This window comes from Micropterus salmoides, unplaced genomic scaffold (assembly GCF_014851395.1).
Source record: "Micropterus salmoides isolate LMB-PRFRI ecotype aquatic unplaced genomic scaffold, ASM1485139v1 Ms_hic_scaffold_10, whole genome shotgun sequence".
Lineage (NCBI taxonomy): Eukaryota > Metazoa > Chordata > Actinopteri > Centrarchiformes > Centrarchidae > Micropterus > Micropterus salmoides.
This window is the reverse complement of record NW_024040041.1, coordinates 28,394,230-28,412,177: the sequence shown is the minus strand read 5'-3', so window position 1 is coordinate 28,412,177 and position 17,948 is coordinate 28,394,230. Positions and strand designations below refer to the sequence as shown.

Below are 17,948 nucleotides of genomic sequence, written 5' to 3'. Positions count from 1 at the left end.
AGTGAATCTGAACTCCAATTCTGCCTAATTTCTGGCCACGCTAGCTGCAAAACATTTTGTACAGATATTCATGGTCCCCTGAGGATAAAGCTTACTGACTTTGGAGATCCTCTGATTGTTCCACCAGTAGATCAAAGTTTTCACTATTCTTCACATTCAATAAAGACAACAGATTGGCAGCTGCATTTATTAGTGTTTTCTGCTTATGGATGTTCAGTTTGTCCAAGCACAGAAGTCCAAACATGGGTCAGAAAGAGTTTTGTGATGCATATCAACAGTTTACACATTAGCAGCTACTCTATATGATGTACATCTAAGACACATACAGACACAGTGGCAGTGAATGGCTGGTGCGGCTGCTCTGCTTATTCCCAGATGAACTTCAGAGACAGGTCACCGAGTTTCTCCTGAAGGAGTTGATCCACTCTTTCACTCTGAGCGACAGTAAAGGTGTTCTTCCAGTCACCGATCTTACCTGTAATGACAAAACAAGAACTTGAGCTGATATCTGTTTACATGTTTCTGAACAGGAGCTGCAGTTATGTTACGTTACCTTTGCGCATGAAGTCTCCCTTCATCCTATCTTGCAGCAGAAAATCGTAGTTTGCTTTTGAGTCTTTCTTCATGTTCATGAATGTAGATTTTTCTACAACTTGCTCAATGGCTGCTTCACTCAGGTTCTTCCCTAAGAAAATGCAGATCTTAGTTACTGCCGCCTTCAGGTCCTAAAAGAGAAACAGAGGCCCAAAAGAGAGCAAAAGTTTAAACTCTGACAAAGAATTTATTGTTATTAGACTTTTATTTTCAAATGAAAGTGGCCCTTTAAATTCATGGTATGAAATGGATTTGAAAAGTGTCTCTTCCTTACATCATTTTGCAGTCTGAACTTCATGAAAATGCTGTAGAACCGCAAGGGAAGAAAACCCATCTTACCAAAACCATGTCCTCGTAGGTCAGAAAGAGGATATTGTACTCGTCTCTCATTGAATGCCACACCCTGATGTGGTCGAACCAGGATGATCCTACAACTATATAAACATATAATGTATCCCTTAATTTAATATTTTCATTGGAAAATTAAGAATCTGTTGAATATATGTATCCCAATAGCATGCATGGATTGCCATGAAATTTATTACACATATCTACAAGATGGATTGACACAGAATTTGGTTCAGATGTCCATGGTGCCCAGACAGTGTATCCTAATGATTTTGGTGAACGTGGTGGACATTACACCTATTATCATAGCATATTAACATTAGCATTTAATTCATGTAAGTATTAGCATTTAGCTCAGACACGGTGGCCGAGAGGTGTCGAACAAACTGCATATCCAAATTGCTGTTCTCAATATTAAATTATTGATTTAAATGTTAATGATGAAATTATCTGTGTCTGCAGGTTCTGTCAACACAAACGCACAATCCAGACTTTTTAAAATAACAGTAAAAATTATTTCTAATATTTATGTAAATTGTTCATGATCAGATGGTTATCATTTAAAACGTATACGCAGAAAAAACAAAACAAAACAAAAAAACGTATACGCAGCACTGCACTCTTATCTCGTCGTCATCATCCAGACTCTGAGGTACCTCACCGTTGCCCATCAAATACTCCTCAAAAAAGTGGTCAAAGTTCTTGGGAGTCTCCAGGTCTCTGTTGGCTTTGCTGAAGTGGTAAAAGGAGACAATGTTGTCCTTTGGGTTGCGCATCACATAGATAATCTGACATAATAACAAACAACAATCAGCCCAGAGATAAAACATACATACTACATACTATTATCTCCTCCATGCCAAACTCCAAAAATTCACTATTTAATGATACCTTAATTTGTAGGCACATGCAAAATACGGAAGGCCAATCATCCCAGGCAAAAGAAAGATTGCTAAATCACAAATTCTGACTGTGTATCTCATTATTACAATTGTAATAATTTATCAATTCATTAAATAGTTGATCGACAGAAACAATTTAAAATATTTTGATAACTGATTACTACCATTAGAATTAAAAAAAAAATCAGAAATGACAAGCATAATCTCCAACAAGTCCTCCAACCTAAACGACAACATAGGTAGTTTGTCCATGCCTCCCAAAACCACACGAGTGTTAACTACTCTACATAAGTCAAGTGACCTACGTCAAATGACATTAAACACATAGTTAATGAGAAACGATCACAGTTTGGTTCCATTTTGGCAACAAAAAACATTTTTTAGGAAAACATTGTGGTTGGTGTTAGGGCACGTGACGGAAGTCAGAAACGCTATTTAAGTTAAAACTCAAAATAACTCATTTACTTTCTTTTACATAGGACTTGAACGCCGTTCTCCTGAACGAAAGGCCGGGTTTGACACATCCATCCACCCCACTCCTTATGCAGACTTTATGCCTATTTATAATATGTCAACAGACTTCCTCCTTTGCTATGATTTTACGGCCACTATCAGTCGCTGCCACAATAAACATATATATGGGTCATAATAACATGCTGCACAAATGACCTATAGTATATTGACGTTTTTTCTGGTGAAGACAGTCTCATAATCTAAAATGTGAGGATTTGTTGCTATCCCCTGTCTTACGTTATAGTAAATTGAATATCTTTGGGTTTTGGACTATCGGTTGAACAAATTTCCATTTTAAGACATTAACTTGGGCTCTGGGAAATAATTATTTGTTTTTCTGACACTGACAGCAAATGATGAATCTGTTACTCGAAGGAATAATTGGCAGATTAATTAGTTGCAACCCTTCTCATAATTGTGACATAACCAATTTATTATTTATAACTTCCTCAATGTATTTTTCAGGTTTGGGCTTCAATACAACACTGACCTTAGCCTTCTTGTCCTTCAGTCCCGGAGGCATGAGAGCCGGGGTGAGGTGAGAGGCGAAGAGCCGTGGAGAGGGTCGTAGGGCGTAATCTTGTGGAACCAACTTGTACTCCAGCCACGGCATCTGCTCTAAGTTGTTTGGATACTCAGTCAGACCCCCGTCTAACTCACAGATGGAGATGATGATCTGCTGAGCCCATGTAGTGCCTGTGGAGGGACATATTTTAAATTATGAGACCTCATACCTAAAAATGTTGCCAGACAGAACAAAACTGTAAAGACAAATAATGTATTAGGCAAGCAACTGCCTCACTTACCTGACTTTGGATAAGTGACAAGAAATGTGTCACTCTCTCGAATTTCGAAGCTCTGGAGTGAATCAATGTACTCTGCAGTGTTGGCACCAATGAAAAAGTTGTAGTTTTTATACCTGCAGAGAAAGTCGGTGATCTGCTCCATGTTACTTCTGAATCACACACAAAAAATTAGAGAAAATGTTTGAAGAAGGAAACAGAGAAGAGCAGAAAATCATCTCAAGTATAGTAGCTGGACTCTGGACTTTGATATGTGCAAACTGGCTTTTATATATATAGGATATTGTGAAATACTGACAGTTGAGTACACACTGCCTCCAGCAGGAAGCTTGACATTTAGCAAATATAAAGTAACATAACTTTTTTTAATTCATGTACAGACAAGCTGAGAAAACGAGTTGAAAGTGCTGATGTGGGGCCTTAATACTAATTCATTTATGCCTTGAGATTATTTGCCTGAATATTTTCAGTGATTTACAGGCATACATAGACTTTCGATAAAAAAAGCTATTCGAGTTGGGATTAAATCACTTTAAATGTAAATAGTATTGTATTATTCTCTCTTACATTTTCTGTTTTTTTATATAAATAGGTTAAATAGTTTTTGCAACCTTGGACTGTAGTTTTATACTTTGTTAAATTGACATAATGATAAATCAGACAGGATACCATACATATGGGGTTACAACAGTTTAAAGGTACAAAAAGGTGTTGAACAAAGAAATGAATATTTAGAAAGTCTGCTGAAAGTAACTAAAGTCAACCTTGACTCCAATTCGGCCTAATTTTTTCGGCCACACTAGCTGCAAAACATTTTGTACAGATATTCATGGTCCCCTGTGGATGAAGCCTACTGACTTAGGTGATCCTCTGATTGTTTTCTGTTGCCCCACCAGTAGATCAAATTTTCTTCACTATTCTTCACATTCAGTAAAGACAACAGTTTGGCCAACTGCATTTATTAGTGTGTTCTGCTCACATATTTTCAGTTTGTCCAAGCACAGAAGTCCAACCATGGATTAGAAAGCGTTTACTTATTATCAGCTATTGTACATTGTGGAAGTGTAAGACACATACAGACACAGTGGCAGTGAATGGTTGGTGCGGCTGCTCTGCTTATTCCCAGATGAACTTCAGAGACAGGTCACCGAGTTTCTCCTGAAGGAGTTGATCCACTCTTTCACTCTGAGCGGCAGTAAAGGTGTTCTTCCAGTTACCGATCTTACCTGTAATGAAAAAACTAGAGCTGATATCTGTTTACATGTTTCTGAACAGGAGCTGCAGTTATGTTACATTACCTTTGCGCATGAAGTCTCCCTTCAGCTTCTCTTGTGGCAGAAACTCATAGTTTGCTTTTGAGTCTTTCTTCATGTTCATGAATGTAGATTTTTCTACAACTTGCTCAATGGCTGCTTCACTCAGGTTCTTCCCTAAGAAAATGCAGATCTTAGTTACTGCTGCCTTCAGGTCCTAAAAGAGAAGTAGAAACCCAAAAGAGAGCAAGTTTAAACTCTGACACATAATTTATTGTTATTAGACTTTTATTTTCAAATGAAAGTGGCCCTTTTTAATAAATGGTATGAAATGGATTTGAAAGTATACCGTCTGTCCCTCAAACCGTTTTACAGGCTACCCAAGCTACACAAAAATGCTGAAGAACCACAGTGAAAGAAACCCATCTTACCAAAACCATGTCCTCGTAGGTCAGAAAGAGGATGTTGTACTCGTCTCTCATTGAATGCCACACCCTGATGTGGTCGAACCAGGATGATCCTCCAACTGTATGAATGTATAATGTATCACCTAATTAAACACATTAATTTCAAATGAAGCATCTGTTGAATATATGTATTCCCAAGTGCTGGCAGTTGCTGGCCTATTTCTGTCACAGATCGATTATGGGGACACTATTTACAGGTTTGCCACTGCATCCATCTTTCACTCAGCTCTGAGATATGTCACTAACTCTAGCTTCAGGACACATCATTGTAGATTATACTGCATGGTAGCATGGTCATCCCTTCCTTTGCCCAGATTTGAACACTGGTTTTTAACTTTGCAAAGCAGTTATGCTCCTAGGTCACATAATTGGCTTCAGTTTAAAGTGCCTGCTATCAAAACAGAGACTAGAACAGACACAGAATACAAAAGGAAGTTACTGTTAGCAGCGGCTGCTTTGCCAAATAAATATATGATCTAATATTGCTCTCTTGTCTATGAATTGTACTATGTAGGGTATTGTTACACCTAACATTGTTTTGTTGTGCTGCTGTACCAAATATCATTGTGATTTGTTGTTGTTGTCTGGTTATTTGTTAGATCTTGCAATTTGGCAGTGTCTTCCCTAGGTCGAGACGTGTCGAATGAATCACATATAGTTTGTAAATTAGAAAAACTTGACTTTAAATTTTCAACTGTTCTTACTATTAAAATTTTGATGAAAATATTCATAATAAAATCCTCTATCTTCAGATACTGTCAATACAAACACAATCCAGACATTTTTAACATAACTTTTAAAAATGATTTCTAATCTTTCTGTCAATTCTTCATAATCAGATGGTTATCACATCTGGTCATCATCATCCAGACTCTGAGGTAACTCACCATTGCCCGTCAAATACTCCTCAAAAAAGTGCTCAAAGTTCTTGGGAGTCTCCAGGTCGCTAGCGGCTTTACTGAAGTGGTAATAGGAGACGATGTTGTCTTTTGGGTTTCGCATCACATAGATAATCTGACATAAAAACAAACAACTATCAGTCCGGAGAAGAAACCAATACTTACTATTCTCACCTCCATGCCCATCTCCGTTCAAACAATTCACTATGTAATTTGTAGGCACATACAAAATATGGAAGGCTGTTCCTCCCAGGAAGACAGATTGCTAAATTACAAATTTGGACTTGTATCTCATAATTACAATGGTAATGATTAATCAATTCATTAAATAGCCGATCCACAGAAATAATTTGAACTATTTTGGTAATTATCAATAGCATAAGTAATAATTATTATTGTCAGAATGGCCAAACATAATCTCAAATGTGAATTTCTTTTTTTTTTTGCTTTCCCCTGTTTTACATTATAGTAAATTGAATATCTTTGGGCTTTGGACTGTTGGTTGAACAAAAATTGCAATGGGACCTTGTGCTCTGGGAACTTTTTCTTTTCTTTTCTGACATTGATATCAAAGTGCTTGCCTTGGGTGTTTATTTGAAAACAAGAATGACCATTGCATACAAACAGTCTATACCTGAGGCAATGGAGACTACCAAACAAAGACTCTCCACTCTGACTACCCACCTGTCGAAATTCACGGGAGAACTCAGTGGCAGGGTAATAATACAGAAACAGATCCACCCAGGGCTGAGAGTGAACAGTACTGGAAGAACATATGGGAGAAGGAGGCATCACATAACACCAATGCTCAGTTGCCAGGGGATCAAAGAACAGATCATAGCAATCTCCCAGAACAAGATCAAGTAACTATTATATTGCCAGACATCAAAGAAAGTGTTTCAGGTATGAAGAGCTGGACAGCACCAGACCCTGAAATGACCTGACCATGCATATTGGCTGAAGAAACTAACTGCACTCCAAGAAAGCCTGGAAGCACAAATTAACCAACTGCAAATGAATGGGACCCATCCATAATGGTTAACCCAAGGACAGACAGTACTGATCATGAAAGGACAGACAGTACTGATCATGAAGGATCCCCAGAAGGGAACAATCCCATCCACCTACTGGCCAATAACCTTCTTCTGCAGAACATGGAAGCTCCTTTCAGGCATCACAGTGGGTAAAATGAGTAGGCACATGGCTCAATAAATGGACAGGGTAATGTCATGTAAAAATTCAAGAATTGGGCCAGATAAGAAAGCTTGAACTTTTACCAACATTTTTATTATCAACAAAAACAGACACCAATTAGAATATAAAAATTCCACCGGAGTGTGTCAGAGATTGGTGCAAATAGAGCCCCATTTTTCACAACACTCCCTCCTCTGAGGCTGTAAATTATACACCAACACTGTGACCACTCAAAGTGGGCAACCTGTTGTATTTGAAGATCTGAAACTTATTCCTCAGACTTGCAGACCTTCAAGAAAATACCTAAATTAGTGTTTACACGTTGTGAAATAATCAATAATCATGCGGTGGGCTGTTTCTGTTGCTAACACATTTGAGCAAGTTATAAAGACAAGGATTTCCATTACTCCTCCTTATTACGCTTAAATGAGTTTCCCTTTAAATGAGCTTAACATATTAAACTAACTATACTTGCTATAATATAGTGAGATATACCTTGTAAATGGTTTACACTCGTGAAACAAATAATATCTTATGCAGTGAGCTGTTCTTTTCTTATATAGTTTAGCAAGCTAACAATTATAACAACACCTAATGTGTTGAAAGGCACACATTGTATATCAAAACAATCACAGGGTGCACAGTGAACCTTCTGTGTAACAATACAGTAACCAGACATAACAGTGTTTTGACAATCATTCATGTGACACTCCAGAATGGTGCATGATGTCCGATAAACATGTATGATGTCCATTTTGAAAGTTTAGTCCGTGGCACTGTGGAACTTATTTTGGCACTCAGGTTTCTTGGGGAACAGACTGGGTACCAATTTGAGGGCGCTCAGTCGTTTGTAGTTTCAGTCTTGTTCTTGCCTTTGCTGGTTCACTTGGACTCATAGCTGGTGATTGTCAAAGTTGTCTCTGTGGTGGTGCAGGTCGCGCTTGATCTTGCCTGCTGCTGCGTCTGGCTCACGAGGCCTCATAGGAGAGTGGCCTCCACTTGTCTTTGACTGGCCGTCAAGAAGTATTTACCTTGCTTGCAACTGTATCTTACTATTACCAATAAGTGAGCTTTATCCTACTGTTTGTAGTTTGGAGACTTAACTGTTGTCTATATCTGTGAGGAAAATATCAATCTTTTTCGTGCTGCTGAAATTGCTTTATAAGGCTTCAATGAAGCTTCTCCTTTCAGCCATCAAGGTTGCCTGTCATTGTATCTGCTACACCGAGGAGCTCTGCGCTGGCTGTTCCTCTGCACAAATCCAGAGCAGACAGTGATCTCTAACAATTATAATATAAAATTAATCCCACTAGATCCCCTTTTCCTAAAACTCTGTTTAAAAACACAAGGAATGCTTGATGTTCTGATCCCTTTTTGCTGAGATTCAGTAACAGGAGGCTGCTGGAGGAGAGTAGGACACCAAAGTTATTAACTCAGTATATTTGTGTTAATTAATCAATTTTTAATGACATATCTTGCTATTTTATAGCTCCTGAGCTAACCTTATTCTTTTTCTGTCTTTTTTGGATTTAACATCAGTCCCTATTTTCTTTTTTCTTCCCCTATCTTTCTATTTTTTTTTTCTCCTACAAATTATCAACACTCCTACTCCCAAACTCTTTCGAGGTCAGTCTTCAAACAGTTCTTTTTCAGCAAATGTTGCAGTTTTCAAGGCCTCTGACAGTCTGACCATTTGTAATGTTGATCATAGTGAGACAGAGAGCTCTTCCTTTGGTGATGTTTCTGTCAGCACTTGGTCACATGTGAGAGCATTTTGTCTGAAGTTCATTTTCACTGTGAAGCCTTCTTCACCTTTTAAACTTTGTGCTGTTAGGTTCACAGTCTTTAAGATGGTGTTGTCCTTTTTGTGATTCAACTGTAGATGGTAGGGGTGGTCTGACGGGCTGCGTCCTCAGCATTGGGAAGATGCTGACGTCAGTGGAGGTGGGCTTGGGTCTGTGATGCGTCTGTGAACGCCTCTCTGTGGAACGCCTCCTGTATCACCGCTCGTTTGTGGCCCTCCCTCTCTTTCTCACAGTCAGATTCTGTCCATTTTGAAGCTTTTTTCTGTGTCCATTTTGAAGCTGCTCTCTCGCCTTCTTCTTCTAGCATGAAACTTCAGCGCTGCCATCTTGTACATTGTAGCTCCGTCTCGCTGTCGTCATGTCTCATGGTTTGTTGTGCTCTGCAGGTGCCTTGGTCTGCAGGCAGACTGTTGTCTTTCTTCCACCTGTTTTAACTTTTATTTTATCTTTAACTACTTAGTTGTGCTGTTACCACATATGTTGCTGCCACAGCTCCCTCCTTTGACCACCTTTGTAGTTAATTTATCTTTTTTGTGCTCTTTATCCTTTAATTTCACCTGCTGTGTGCCTCCCAGGACAACCATCGCACACTCACTACAAGCAAACATTTAATCTCTGGAAACTTTGGAATTTGGACGGCTTTGACACCTCTAAAAAGAAAATTTTTAAGCCACACAACGAAGAAACTAGAATGAAACAATTCATTTAAAGAAACGCAGGCAGCTCCCCTTCTTTTTTATATCAAGGAGCTATTCAACTGAAAAATCATCAAAGCAGAGTTTACTAAAAATAACTAACTTCAGTGACTGAATCCATACTTGAGAAACTCACAACTATTAAAATATCAAATTGATTTTCTCACATCCAAAACAAAATTCATGTCTCTCAATCCCTTCTCTAGTGTAAATCCTTCATAGATAATACCTCATGTTGTTGCCTATCAATCTGTACTTCTATGTTTCAATAAATGTGCAAACTTTATCAGATCCTGCTATCCTATCAGTTCCTGCTCCTCTCACCTGTGCTCTGTACCCTCCTTATCCCAAGTTTGCTCCAAAAAGTGTCTTCAGCCTGTTATTCTGAACTAAATTTCCTTTATTATCATAATACTTTAGTAGGCTGTTTCAACTACACTTTTCTTTTTCGTATCCTGCGGTCATTGCCATTCTTTTACTAATCTGCTTACTGTCAGGCTGTTATTGGTTAAAAAAAAAGTTATTAGTAAACTACTAGTTTACTAATGACTCATGAGTAACTTGTTATAACGTGCTGTTGTTATACTATAAAGGTGCAACAGATCACAAAACTCTCATATAACTTTAGTTTAGGGCTGTACTGCTTTCTTTTTCTCTCTCTCAGCCTGCTGTCCTCCCCCACACGGACACTCACACTCACACAGACACAGCTGCACCTCAGCTCCTGCTCTGTGCCCCTCACACGCTGCACTCTCTGTTGAGTGTGAGCAAACCTCCTTTTTTCTTTTTCTCATTCAGTCTCCATTATTCGGGCGAGGACTACCACTTCAGAACTTAATTTTGCACATAACTATATCACAATTCGATCAGAGACTATATCAAAGTCGTCTTTCACACTATACTAGTCCATATTAACTATTTTATCAATATATATTGATATATCTATTACTTTATAACTGCTTCCATCAATTTCTTCTACTTTTTATATCGCTATATCAGCTCTATTCATCTATTATCCTTAAGCTTTATATTAGTTTAATATTAGATCAGTTATTCAACTATCATTATTTTATACTTTTTATCTAATGGTCTTAAACATGAGGCTTCAAGACTCAAACTCTTAGTGTTATTATTTTAGGCCTTGGTACTCAGTGTTTTAACATTTATATGTACTTTTTAACACACAGCTATCGACTATATTTTTAGCAATATTTACATGCACGTACGTTTCTCTAACACTCTGACTCCTGCCAGTCCCTACTGGCCTAGGTTTTTAATGGACTGAACTGATACAGCTTACTCAACACAGAACCAGTCTACACACAAATAGCCTCTCAATCCACTTCCTCAACATGAGAGCGTAAATTTCTTTTTCTTTTAAGCATGCTGTATTCTCCTATCCTGCCGCAGTCCTATTTTAGACTCCTAGCGGTAATGTGCTGCAGTACATCTGCCCGTGCAGTCCTAACATACCATCAAAGAGCACCAACATTCGGTTGAAATCCCGCGATATAAGTTAGCGGTAGCCGCGAGATGACAGTCTTATTAGCCTACTTGCCCATTTCAGCCCTGACCTAGTGATTGAAGCACCCCAGCACTTAGCTGTGACTCTGCATTTTCCAAGTCAGCGGTATCCGCAAGGGCTTAGATCCTCATCTCTTCGTCAGCTCACTTCGCCTATTCAGCCCTGACCTGATAATCGAAGCGCCTCGACACTCAGTCGAAACTCTGCGATCCTCAAGACAGCGGTATTCACGAGCAGCTGGATAACTCTTTTTCCTTCGAAAACTCTAAGCCTAAAGTCTTTTTACTCATTATCCTCAATGAGCCTGCGTGATTTACACTCAAAGCGAACAGTTAAACACTCAAAGCGCACCTTAACTAACATGAAATACACACAGTTGTGACAAGTAATGTCGGGTAAAAAATCAAGACTTTGGCCAGATAAGAAAGCTTGAACTTTTACCAACATTTTTATTATCAACAAATACAGACACCAATTAGATATACCTATAGTGATGTATGTTTTGTAATACAGTTTTCACAAAATCTGCTTCTACATTTTCCTTTGCAATTGTTTTTGATCTTACTGTGCTCCCTCCCTTTGCTCCCAAAGCACACGAGCTTGCTCACACACACACATGTGCTACTGCTGACCCTGGGCAGTTAGATACAGAAAGGAGCACATACACTCTGAGCTATACAGTTTTAACACTGTGATCCTAACTTTACACTATAAAATAACACTTTAAATGATGAAAATGTAGACCACCATTGCTCTAGTAATTAATGATAACAATTTAGGCTATAATGCTCCAAAATAATTCACAACAAGGGCCCATAAGGGAATTGACAATAATACCTGGGGAGCCAAGCACCAGCTACTGGTCAATAGAGCAGTCACTCAAGATTGCAAGACCAGGCAGACCAACCTGTGCACCGTCTGGATTGACTACAAAAAAGCCTACAACTTAGTGTCACTTACATGGATACTGGAATGCTTGAAAATGTACAAGATCAACAGGACACTAATAGCTTTCATCAAGAAATCATTGGTGCTGTGGAAAAAAGGTCTGGTAGCCAACTCAGAGCCAACTGCAGAAGTCACCATTAAGTGTGGCATATACCAAGGTGATGCACTATCCCCGCTGATGTTTTGCATATAAACCCCCTGACCCAGATCATCACAAAGACTGGCCACAGATACCGATTCTGAAGTGGAACAACCATCAGTCACCTCCTCTACATGGATGAAATCAAGCTGTATGCCAGGATTCCCTGATCCACACTACCAGGATCTACAGCAACGACACTGGAATGTCATTCGGACTGGACAAGTGTGCTCGGATGGTATCAAAAAGAGGAAAACATTCAAAACTGTGGGGGTTAAACTACCAGAAGGTAACCATGCAGATAATCCAGAAAGCTACAAACACCTTGAGATCCTGCAGGCAAACCATGAGGAGGCAGCAAGGAAGTCAGCCACAGCCAAATACATACACAGAATAAAGTAGTTGAGAGTGGCCGAGCTAAGATCCTGTGGGACTTCAAGATCCAAACTAACAAACTGGTGTTGACTAACCAACCAGACATTGTGTTGACAAACAGCAGAAGAGGGCAGCAGTGATAGATGTAGTGATCCCAAGCAACAGCAACATCAAGAAGAAGGAAGACAAGAAGCTCGAAAAATACCAAGGTCTGAAAGAGGAACTAGAAAAGATGTGGAGAGTAAAAACAACAGTGGTGCCAGCAGTAATTGGAGCACTGGGGACTGTGACCCCCAAACTGGGAGAGTGGCTCCGGCAGATTCCAGGTACAACATCTGAAGTGTCTGTCCAGAAGAGTGCAGTCCTAGGAACAGCTAAGATACTGCACAGAATCCTCAAACTCCCACCTTGAGGACAACACATATCACCCCACAAGTAGTGAGAGGGGGATTAATATCTCTCTCTCGCTTGCTCTATTCTTCAATCCAGATAGATAGATAGATTTATCACTTTTAAACTTTTCGTGGCAGGATTGGTGTTGAAGAATTATTATGAGCCAAGTTCAGGTGTGAAGAAGTTTCGGAGACTGATGAAGACTTAACATTGCATTGTTATTGAGCCCGGCCGAGGAGACACAGTGCGAGCATACAACATGTGAACACGTCAAATGCCAACACCAAATCTGAAGAATAATGTCTTTTGATCCCTTTTATGTTTCTGTCCCCCCCTAGTGCCTGTAGGTTTCTCTGCTGAGAAATACCTTAAGCTAGAATGTCCAAAAACACACTAAATTTCTCTAAGCTGGACCTGTCTTACCTTTCCCTGTTACATTAACAAAGCCCCTTAAGAAATATTATATATCAACAATTGGGATAACATGAAACACTGACCTTAGCTTTCTTGTCCTTCAGTCCTGGAGGCATGAGAGCCGGGGTAAGGTGAGAGGTGAAGAGCCGTGGAGAGGGTCGTAGTGCATAATCTTCTTGAGCCTGCCTGTACTCCAGCCACGGCATCTGTTCCAAGTTGTTTGGATACTCATTCAGACTCCCATCTAACTCACAGATGGAGATGATGATCTGTTGAGTCCATATAGTTCCTGTATAGGGACATATGTTAAATTATGAGACCTCATACCTGATTTTTAAATATTCTCCTAGCCAGTACAAAACTGTAAAAGCAAATAATGTGATACGGAAGAGTTTGTCTCGCTGACCTGACTTTAGATAAGTGACGAGGAATATGTCACTATCTCGTATTTCAAAGCTCTGGAGTGAATCAATGTACTCTGCAGTTGTGAAACCGATTGGAAAGTTGTAGTTTTTATACCTGCAGAGAAAGTTGGTGATCTGCTCCATGTTACTTCTGAATCACACAGAATAATCAGAGTAAAACATTTGCATAAGGGACCGAAGAAGAGTGGAAAAGCCTCACAGCTCACAGGTATAATAGCTGGACTTTGGACTTTGATTTATGCCTGTGTACTGGCTTCATGTATAGACCTATGAAATACTGACAGGTGAGGAGACACTACCACCAACAGGAAGCTTTAAATATAGCAAATATAAAGGTTTTCAATTAAAAAAACAGTATGAGTTAGGATCAAATCACTTTTAAATAGATTGCATTACATGTTTCTATTTTACATTTTCTGCCTTTGAGTATATAAATAGGGAAATTAGTTTTTACAACCTTGAACTGTAGCTTTATATTTTGTTAAACTAACATAATGATTAATCAGAAACAATACCATGCATGTGTGGTAACAGCATTTTAAAGGGAAACAAATGTGCTAAACAAAAAAATTAATGTATAGAAAGTCTGCTGAAAGTAACCAAAGTGAACCTGGGCTCTAATTTAGCCTAATTTTTGGCCATGCTAGCTGCAAAACATTATTCAATTCAATTCAATTCAATTTTATTTATATAGCGCCAAATCACAACAACAGTTATCTCACAGCGCTTTTCATAAAAGAGCAGGTCTAGACCGTACTCTATGATGCTATTTACAGAAGCCCAACAGTTCCCACCAAGAGCAGCACTAGGAGACAGAGGCAAGGAAAAACTTCCTTTTAAGAGGCAGAAACCTCGAGCAGAACCATGGCTCAGGGTGGGCGGCCATCTGCCTCGACCGGTTGGGGTGAAGGAGAGAGAGAGAGAGAGAGCAGGAGAGGAACAGAGAGAAAAAGTGAGGGATGGAAGGAGAGAGAGAGGGGAGGGAGGCAGCCTACACAATATACACACAGAGGTACAGACAGTAAAGGTGATGTTGCTATAGACTAAATGAAAAATGGTACAGATATTTATAGTAGTGTTAATGGTAACAGTCGTAATGTTAATGATTATAATAACAATAATAACAATAAGACTAGCAACAATAGTCGTTGTAGCAGAGGGTGTCGAGCAGGAACACGGGGGCAGCAGGTGACCCGCAACCACAGATCCAGACTCCACAGCTCCAGAGCCAGAAAACCTGCATGAAGTGATAAGAGGAGAGAGGAGAGGGACGAGAAAGCACAAGACTACCAGAAAGGGGAGAAGTTGTGTTAGTAACATGCAATAATGGGATGAGGTTGCATACAGAGGGAGAGAAAGTAGAGGAGAGAGGAGCTCAGTGCATCATAGGAAATCCCCCGGCAGTCTAGGCCTATAGCAGCATAACTAAGGGATGGTTCAGGACTCACCTGAGCCAGCCCTAACTATAAGCTTTATCAAAGAGGAAAGTCTTAAGCCTACTCTTAAATGTGGAGATGGTGTCTGCCTCCTGAACCCAAACTGGAACCTGGTTCCACAGGAGAGGAGCTTGATAGCTGAACGCTCTGGCTCCTAGTCTACTTTTGGAGACTCTAGGAACCACAAGTAACCCTGCATTCTGGGAGCGCAGTGCTCTGGTGGGGTAGTAAGGTACTATGAGCTCTTTAAGATAAGATGGTGCCTGACCATTAAGAGCTTTGTAGGTAAGAAGAATGATTTTAAATTCTATTCTGGATTTTACTGGAAGCCAATGCAAAGAAGCTAAAACAGGAGAAATATGATCTCTTTTCCTGGTTCCTGTCAGAACACGTGCTGCAGCATTCTGGATCAGCTGAAGAGTCTTAACGGACTTTTTCGAGCAGCCTGATAATAAGGAATTGCAGTAATCCAGCCTAGAAGTAACAAATGCATGGACTAGTTTTTCTGCATCATTTTTAGACAGGATGTTCCTGATTTTCGCAATATTACGCAGGTGAAAAAAGGCGGTCCTTGAAATTTGCTTCATGTGAGACTTGAACGACATGTCCTGATCAAAGATAACTCCAAGATTCCTCACAGTGGTGCTGGAGGCCAGGGCGATGCCATCAAGGGAAACTATATCTTTAGATAATGCGTCACGGAGGTGCTTAGGCCCCAGAACAATAATTTCAGTTTTATCTGAGTTTAACATTAGAAAATTACAGGTCATCCAGGTTTTAACATCCTGAAGGCACATTTGAAGCTAACTGATGAGATATAACTGAGTATCATCTGCATAACAATGAAAGCTTATGGAATATTTCCTGATAATATTGCCTAAAGGAAGCATATATAAAGTGAAGAGGATTGGTCCGAGGACAGATCCTTTGGCATGCATGGAGGACTCATCGTTAACATGTACAAACTGAAAGCGATCTGATAAATAGGACTTAAACCAGCTTAGAGCGGTTCCTTTAATGCCAATGAAATATTCCAGTCTCTGCAATAGGATCTGATGGTCAATGGTATCAAATGCAGCACTAAGATCTAATAAAACCAGTACAGAGACAAGTCCTTTGTCTGATGCGATAAGGAGGTCGTTAGTAATTTTCACCAGTGCTGTCTCTGTGCTATGATGAGCTCTAAATCCTGACTGAAAATCCTCAAATAAACTATTGCTCTGTAGAAAGTCACACAGCTGTTTAGCAACTGCTTTCTCCAGGATCTTAGAGAGAAATGGAAGGTTAGATATAGGTCTATAGTTGGCTAAAACATCCGGATCAAGTTTGGGCTTTTTCAGAAGAGGTTTAATTACAGCTACTTTAAAGTACTGTGGTACATAGCCTGTTGATAAAGATAGATTGATCATATCTAGTATAGAGGTGCTGACTAAGGGTAAAACATCTTTAAGCAACCTAGTCGGGATGGGGTCTAAGAGGCAGATTGATTGTTTAGATGAAGAAATTATTGAAGTTAGTTGGTAAAGATTGAGGGAAGCAAAACAGTCTAAACATGTATCTGGTTCTACAACTGTTTCTAAGGTTCCTGAGTTAAGAGATAAGTCGGTGCCAGTTGAGGGCAGGTCTTGGTGAATTTTGTGTCTAATAGCTAGAATTTTATCATTAAAGAAGCTCATGAAGTCGTAACTACTGAGCACTATGGGAATACTTGGCTCAATAGAGCTGTGACTCTCTGTCAGCCTGGCTACAGTGCTGAAAAGAAACCTGGGGTTGTTCCTATTTTCCTCTATTAATGACGAGTAGTACGCTGCTCTAGCATTACGGAGGGCCTTCCTATAAGTTTTAAGACTATCTTGCCAAATTAAACGAGAATTTTCCACTTTGGTGGAACGCCAATTCCTCTCAAGTTTCCGTGATATTTGCTTTAATTTGCGAGTTTCAGTATTATACCATGGAGCTAACCGTCTTTGTTTTAGTATTTTCTATTTTAGAGGGGCTACAGAGTCCAGTGTCATTCGCAGCGAGCCTGCAGCACTATCAACAAGATGATCGATTTGGGAGGGACTGAAACCAGCATAGGAGTCCTCCGTTACTTTGTGACTAGATAATGTATTTAGAGCTGATGGAATCGCATCCTTAAATTTAGCTACAGCACTATCAGACAGACATCTTGTATAGAAATTTTTGCCCAATGGCGAGTAGTTCAGCAATACAAACTCAAAAGTTATCAAACAGTGGTCGGATAAAGAGGGATTCTGTGGGAACACCACTAAATGTTCAATTTCAATACCATACACCAAAACAAGGTCGAGGGTGTGGTTAAAACAGTGAGTCGGTTCATGAACACTCTGAGAGAAGCCAATGGAATCTAACAGAGAGATAAACGCAGTACTAAAGCTGTCATTCTCAACGTCCACATGAATAGTAAAATCCCCTACAATAATAACTTTGTCCGTTTTAAGGACTAAAGTTGACAAAAACTGCAAATTCAGATAAGAATTCAGAATACGGGCCAGGTGCTCGGTACACTATAACGAAGAGAATTGGTTGCAGTGATTTTCAACTTGGGTGTGAAAGACTAAGAACAAGAGTTTCAAATGAGTTATAGTTTGGTTTAGGTTTAGAGCTGATTAATAGGCTAGAGTCGAAAATAGCTGCAACTCCACCTCCTTGGCCTGTGCCTCGAGGAATGTGAGTATTAATATTATGTAGAGATATCTGAGGATAAAGCCTTCTGATACTCATGATCTTGATTGTTTTTATCACCCCACGAGCAGGTCAAAGTTTTCACTATACTTCACATTCAATAAAAACAACAGA

General features: G+C 39.5%; 2 protein-coding genes across 3 annotated transcripts in view; both read right to left on the bottom strand.

Annotated features, from left to right (window-relative positions):
- LOC119894238 (amine sulfotransferase-like) overlaps window positions 1–14,416 on the bottom strand; it is a 36,032-nt gene extending 21,616 nt beyond the window's left edge. The window contains exons 1-6 of one of the 2 annotated variants that reach the window (XM_038706892.1): window positions 13,674–14,408; window positions 13,351–13,556; window positions 5,768–5,894; window positions 4,845–4,939; window positions 4,459–4,630; window positions 4,104–4,386 (exon numbers count right to left, since the gene is read on the bottom strand). In XM_038706892.1, the coding sequence (XP_038562820.1) occupies window positions 4,277–4,386; window positions 4,459–4,630; window positions 4,845–4,939; window positions 5,768–5,894; window positions 13,351–13,556; window positions 13,674–13,815 (852 nt within the window). In that variant the 5' untranslated portion in view covers window positions 13,816–14,408 and the 3' untranslated portion in view covers window positions 4,104–4,276. Of the gene's footprint in view, window positions 1–4,103; window positions 4,387–4,458; window positions 4,631–4,844; window positions 4,964–5,767; window positions 5,895–13,350; window positions 13,557–13,673 lie in introns of those variants that run through there. The other variant, XM_038706884.1, reaches the window with a different exon arrangement.
- On the bottom strand, window positions 172–3,534 carry LOC119894271 (amine sulfotransferase-like). Its single transcript, XM_038706941.1, has 6 exons — window positions 3,164–3,534; window positions 2,848–3,053; window positions 1,604–1,730; window positions 934–1,028; window positions 554–725; window positions 172–475 (listed from the first exon to the last, which is right to left on the bottom strand). Exons 1-6 carry the CDS (start codon window positions 3,303–3,305, stop codon window positions 366–368), a joined length of 852 nt encoding a protein of 283 aa, XP_038562869.1. The 5' UTR covers window positions 3,306–3,534; the 3' UTR covers window positions 172–365.
- Window positions 14,417–17,948: the final 3,532 nt, after the last annotated feature.